At 58.8% G+C, this 6,000-nt stretch overlaps 1 protein-coding gene across 5 annotated transcripts in view; it reads left to right on the forward strand.

The window, feature by feature from the left end:
* vegfba (vascular endothelial growth factor Ba) overlaps positions 1–5,036 on the forward strand; it is a 47,820-nt gene extending 42,784 nt beyond the window's left edge. For 3 of the 5 annotated variants that reach the window (XR_009508815.1, XR_009508816.1, XM_059955206.1), the window contains 3 exons: positions 635–706; positions 2,271–2,405; positions 3,859–5,036. Coding sequence is in view for 2 of the 5 variants with exons in the window: in XM_059955206.1 (XP_059811189.1) it covers positions 635–706; positions 2,271–2,405; positions 3,859–3,880 (229 nt within the window). In the remaining 3 variants the exon portion in view is untranslated. The remainder of the gene's footprint in view (positions 1–634; positions 707–2,270; positions 2,406–3,858) is intronic. The other 2 variants (XR_009508817.1, XM_059955207.1) reach the window with 1 other exon arrangement.
* Positions 5,037–6,000: the final 964 nt, after the last annotated feature.

Here is a 6,000-nt window from a genome sequence, read left to right on the forward strand (position 1 = left end):
TTCGGCCCAGAACAGAGGGCTCCTGGGTCAGCAGCCTTCGTAAATCGGTGTACCGAGGACGAGAGTTGCGATGCTACGGCGAAATTGCGAGGCCTAATCTGAAGTGTTGTCTGCAGCGCTGGTCGCCGGCCTGCAGGAAAGTTGTCAGTAACATTAGAAGAGCACAGAGAGAAAAGCCCACGGGACTTGAGGACCTAAATTACAGAAAGAGGTTGAATAGGAAACCACATTCCTCCGGGCCATGGTGCACCCACACAACACAAAATATTACCAGAAATAAGTTAGTAATGAACAAGTCAACTATTATAAAGAATTACCTAAAATAAAGATCGGTGAGTTGTGGCCAGCAGTGGGAATTGAACCCCGATCGTTCTGTTTGCTAGCAGTTAATCAGAATCAGGTTAATCAGCAGGACAATGGCTTCTGCGTAACGGCATCGGTTGTTCTCTGTTCTCTAGGGTAGGTTGTTATCACACTGGAAGGGCCTTGGTGGGAGGGGGCTGTGGGACCTTCCCTGGGGGGGGGGGGGGGGGGGGGGGGTGGGTAGGGAAGCCAGGGAGACACCGGCTCCGCCCCTCCCCGTTCCCGGTCCCTGTCCCGCCCGAGTGTTGGAGTTGTAACATTTCTCTTGCAGAGTAGAACATTCCGGACGAAAGACGGGCAGAGGACATCGGAAAAAACCCTGGAAAATGGCACCGGCGCTCCCGTATGTGTGTGTGTGTGTGTGTGGAGACAGCAGGGGACTGCATGGCATCTCCCTCCAACCTCCCTTGGCGTCCCCTTCCCTTCCTTCCCCCAACCTAGTCCCTGTCCCTTTCTCCCCTTCTCCCTCCCCCTCTTCTCCCCTCCCCTTCTCCCTCTCCCCTCCACTTCTCCCTCTCCTCCCCTTCTCCTTCTCCTCCCTCCTCTTCTCTCCGCCCCTTCTCCCCCTCCCCTTCTCCCCTCCCCTTCTCCCCCTCCTCTTCTCCCTCTCCCCTCCCCTTCTCCACACTTTCTCCCCTTCTCCCTCCCCCTCTTCTCACCTCCCCTCCCTCTCCTCTCCCCTTTTCCTTCTCCTCCCTCCCCTTCTCCCCTCCCCTTCTCCCCTCCCCCTCTTCTCACCTCCCCTTCTCCTCTCCTCTTCTCCCTCCCCTCCCCTTCTCCCTCCCCCTCCCCTCCCCTTCTCCCTCTCCTCTCCCCTTTTCCTTCTCCTCCCCTTCTCCCCTCCCCTTCTCCACACTTTCTCCCCTCCTCCCTCTCCCCTCCACTTCTCCTCTTCTCCCCTCCCCTTCTCCCTCCCCCTCTTCTCACCTCCCCTTCTCCCCCTCCTCTTCTCCCTCTCCCCTCCCCTTCTCCCTCCCCCTCTTCTCCCCTCCCCTTCTCCCTCTCCTCTCCCCTTTTCCTTCTCCTCCTCTTCTCCCCTCCCCTTCTCCCCTCCTCTTCTCCCTCTCCCCTCCCCTCTTTCTCCCTCCCCCTTTTCTCCGCCCCCTCTTCTCCCCTCCCCTTCTCCCTCTCCCCTCCCCTTCTCCCTCTCCCTTCCCCTTCTCCCTCTCCCCTCCCCTTCTCTGTCCCCCTCCTCTTCTCCCTCTCCCCTCCCCTTCTCCCCTTCTCCCTCTCCCTCTACTTCCTCCAACCAACCACTCACCCCTCCATCCCCACAAGCTCCCTCTCCCCTCCTTTCCCCCCTCCCCACTCTCTCTCCCGCTACCTCTGCCCCGTGACTGTGGCCCCCCACCCCTGCTGTCCTGGGACGAGCTCTGGGTGCCAAGCTGGTGTCTGCATGGCGGTGGCTGACCCCCCCCACCTACCCTCCCCAGGGTCCTAGTGCCGGGCCTGCGGCTTGCTGGCTGTACTCTGCACCTCCAGTGGCGTCGGCTGTTGGATTCATGGACTGAGGGAGCTTCCTCCCAGTGTAGAGGGTGTGGGGACGAGGGAGCTCTGTCAGTGACAGTGAGGGATCTACCCCTCCCCGAGTGGAAGAGTGGGGGCAGGGGAGTGGTGTGAGGGAGGCGAGGGATGCCCCTCGCAGAGTGTGAGTGGCAGGGGAGGGAGATTCCCCCTGCTTAGTGAGGGGTGAGGGAGCCTCCCCTCTGACAATGTTGGGGAGTGATTCCCCCCTCACAGTGGCGGGAATTCATGGGGGGGGGTGTTTGAGGGATTCCCGTCTCTGCAGGGTGAAGGGGAAAGGACCACGGCCAGTTGATGAATCCACCACTCGACCACACGCGACATGACGGTAGGCCGTGTTCCCTCCCCCCCACTGACTGCCCTCTCTCCCCCCCCCCCCACAGGACACCTTGCAGACCCTGTTCTACGAAGAGGCGACACTACTTTGAGCAGAACCCGCTGACCTGCGAGTGTAGATGCTGGCTCTCCCACCGCAAGTGCCGGGACCGCGGGCAGGAGCTGAACGAGCACACGTGCAGGTGGGGGGGCTAATGGGGCAGGGCAGGGGTGGCAAGAGGGTTCAGGGGGCGTGCATCGGTCGGGGTCGACCAGGGATGTTGCAAGCCCGGGCGGGACGATACGGAGAGTGAGCTCCCCCCTCTCCACACATCCGATAACCCAAAGGAACGGCAGACACCGATACAGTTTGGCTCCGGGAGTTGCCAGTCGGCGTCCAACAGAACGTAGGACCGCCTCAGGGGCTCCAGCTCTGGACTTTTCCCTCGGGGTTCACTCCCGGAGCCTCCCCCGCGAGCGGGTACAGCCGCAAGGCAGCGGGGGTTTGAGATCGGAGTTTTCCTTCTCCCGGATGAGCCGCCGACCACGGCTGACGAGCCCCATCTGCCCAAAGCGACTGGTTTTAAGGAGCCAGTAACCCACCTTTGCCCCTTCTCCTGTCAGTAGGCACAGTTCCACCGGGCCTAGCGACGAAACCACACGTGAAGGCCTGGAGCTGGGCTTGGTTGTCAGAGGGTTTGAGGCGCACGCCATTGGGAGCGTTTAATAGGCAGTGGGAGTTTGTCCCCATTACCACCCCCGGCTATGACAACCTGAAGGAACTTGGGAGAATGTGTGGGGGGGGGGGAAACACGCTGAAGGAAAGGGTTAACAGATGTGGATTGATGGAGCAGGGAGGGGTTAATGGAAACGTTTGCAAAGCAGGAGAGGGTTAACATAGGAGTGTGTTAATAGGACAGGAATGGGTTAATGGGGCAGGAGATGGGGTAATGGGACAGGAAGAGGTTAATTGAGCAAGAGGGGTTAATGGGAGGTTTAACAGGGCAGCAGAGGGTTAATGTGCTGGCGCGTGGCCTAGTAGATAAGGTGTCAGTCTAGTGATCTGAAGGTCACTGGTTCGAGCCTCAGCTGAGGCAGTGCGTCGTGTCCTTGAGCAAGGCACTTAACCACACGTTGCTCTGCGATGACATCGGTGCCAAGCTGCTTGGGTCCTAGTGCCCTTCCCTTGGGCAACATCAGTGGCGTGGAGAGGGGAAGGCCTGCAGCCTGGGCAACTGCCGGTCTCCCATACAACCCTGCCCAGGCCTGCGCCCTGGAAACTCCAGGCGCAGATCCATGGTCTCATGAGACTAGCGGATGCCTATTATTAGAGGGTTAATTGAGCAAGAGGAGTTAATGCGGGGGGGGGGGGGTTAATGGGCAGCAGAGGGTTAATGGAGTGAGAAAGGGGTAATGGAAGGGTTAAACAGGGTTTAATGGGGCATAATTTAGGTAGGGGTTAGGAGGTGGCTGCTGAAGGTATAAAAAGGGGTTAATTGGGCAGGAAGGGTTAATGTGCTAAGAGGGAGAGTTAGTGGGGCAGGGACAAGATGGGGCCCTTGCAGGAAGGGGTTAATGGGGCGGGTGCTAACAGGGTGGCGGTGTGGGGGTTAACGGGCAGACTCCTGTCACTGGGATCTTGCTCTCCATGTACAGGTGCGAGAAGCAGAGGCGGTGATGTGACGGAGAAGCACAGAGCGTTCTGGACTCGTGGACTGAGACTCACCCCGGTGAGGGGGTGGGGCAATGCGGGACCTGCCACCCCCTCACATCCTGATCGACTAGCTGAACGAGTCCCCCCACCCCTTCCTCTCCTCTCCCTCTCCCCTCCACTCTCTCCCTCCTTCCCCTTCCCTCTCCCTTCCCCTCTCCCCCTCCTTCCCCTTCTCTCTCCCCTTCCTCTCCTCTCCCTCTCCCCTCCACTCTCCCCCTCCTTCCCCTTCCCTCTCCCCGTCCCTCTCCACTCCCCCTCCCCTTCCTCTCCTCTCCCCTCTCCCCCTCCTATCCTCTCTCCCTTTCTCCTATCCTTTATCCTCCCCCTCTCCTTTCCTCTTCCCCCTCTCCTCTCCTTCCCAATTTCCCCTCCCCTCCACCCTCCTTGGCCCCCTTCCTCCCCCTTCTCTATCACTCCTTCTCTCCCCCACCTTCTCTACCCCCTCTCTCACTCTCTCCATCTCGCTTTCTTTTTCCCCCTCCCTCTCTCTTCACATCCCTCTCCCTCGCTCTCTCCTCTTTCCCCTCCTGCCCCGTTTCTCCACTCGCCATCCCATCAGCGGAACCTGTCCGCCTTCCGACTGTGTCTACGCCTCCCCTTACCACCCCCGCCCTGTTCTGCGGAGCGACGCCGGCTTTGTGCCCGAGCGAGCTTGGAGCTGTGGGCCGGTGTCTCGACGAGATCCCCTTTCGCCGCGTCCGGTGGAGACGAGACTGCATCTCTCCTTCCGCCTAACCAGCCACAGATCGGCCTCCGGGCGGCCCTGGGAGGGAACCACGGAGAGGCTGATCCGGGGAGCAGTCTTCGACAGAACCCGTGCCTCCCACCGATAACCAGGACATTAATCCCAAGGAGCTGCCTGCCTCCTGCACGAACACTTAACTCCTCCCGGAGGATATTAAACTGCATTAACCAGCTGGGACAGATCTGCCTGTCCTGTTCGCAATATTAACCATTACAGGACCAAGTTAAGCTGTTAGCATTATTGATAGCATAGACGTCTGGGTACAGCGTTCACTGTCAGTTGCTGGGACTTGCCCATGCCTTATTTAAGCATTGTTTATTTTATTCTTTGCGCTTTTTAATTTAATGTTTAATAAAGTGACTGCCTTTTTCTGAACTGGCCTCTGGTCTTGTTCAGGTGATCTTCCCCCGCCCCCCCCCCCCCCGGGGTTTCTGGGCTTTGACGGTCTCCTATGACGACTGAGGGAGTGAGGGAGACGGGGAGGGAAGACCCTCCGGCTATCCTCCCCGGGGTCTGGCGAGGGGGGACCAGATTCTGGAGTCAGAAATGGAAGGACGGTGCAGTCCGTTATTAAGGACGAGGTTTCGGAGGTACCTGGAGGCATGTCCTAAGGTAGGCCGAAGCCAGCATGGTTTCCTACAGGGGAAATCCTGCCTTACAGGCCTGTTGGAATTCTTTGAGGAAATAACAAGCGGGATCGACAAAGGAGGTGTTGTTTATTTTGGATTTCCAGGCCTTTGACAAGCTGCCTGTGGGTAGGTGACCAAAACTGTACACGATACTCCAAATTAGGCCTCACCAACGTCTCGTACAACTTCAACACAACATCCCATCTCCTGTGCTCAGTACTTTTGATTTCTGAAGGCCAGTGCTTTCTTAATGACCCTATCTACCTTGATGCCACTTTGGAGGGATGAGGGATCTGCATTCTCAGATCCCTCCGTCCTACCTCACTCCTCAGTGTCCCAGCGCTCACCCTGGCCGCCCTCCAAACGTTCACCGCCTCACGCTCGTCTGCATTGAATTCCACCTGCCATTTTTCAGCCCATTTCCCCAGCCGGTCCGGATCCACCCCCCCCCCCCACCGCAAGCCACGATAGTCACCCTCGCCGTCCACCACACCCCCAACCTCGATGTCATCTGCAAGTCTTCTGATCCGGTCGACCACATTATCATCCAGGTCGCTGATACAGAGGACAAACAACAACGGGCCCAGCGCCGATCCCTGCAGCACTCCACGAGTCACGGGCCTCCGGTCAGAGAGGGAACCCTCTGCTACCACTCTCCGGCTTCTCCCACAGAGCCGATGTCTCATCCCGAACGCCAAGCGACTGATCCT

Source organism: Hypanus sabinus, chromosome 31 (genome assembly GCF_030144855.1).
Source record: "Hypanus sabinus isolate sHypSab1 chromosome 31, sHypSab1.hap1, whole genome shotgun sequence".
Lineage (NCBI taxonomy): Eukaryota > Metazoa > Chordata > Chondrichthyes > Myliobatiformes > Dasyatidae > Hypanus > Hypanus sabinus.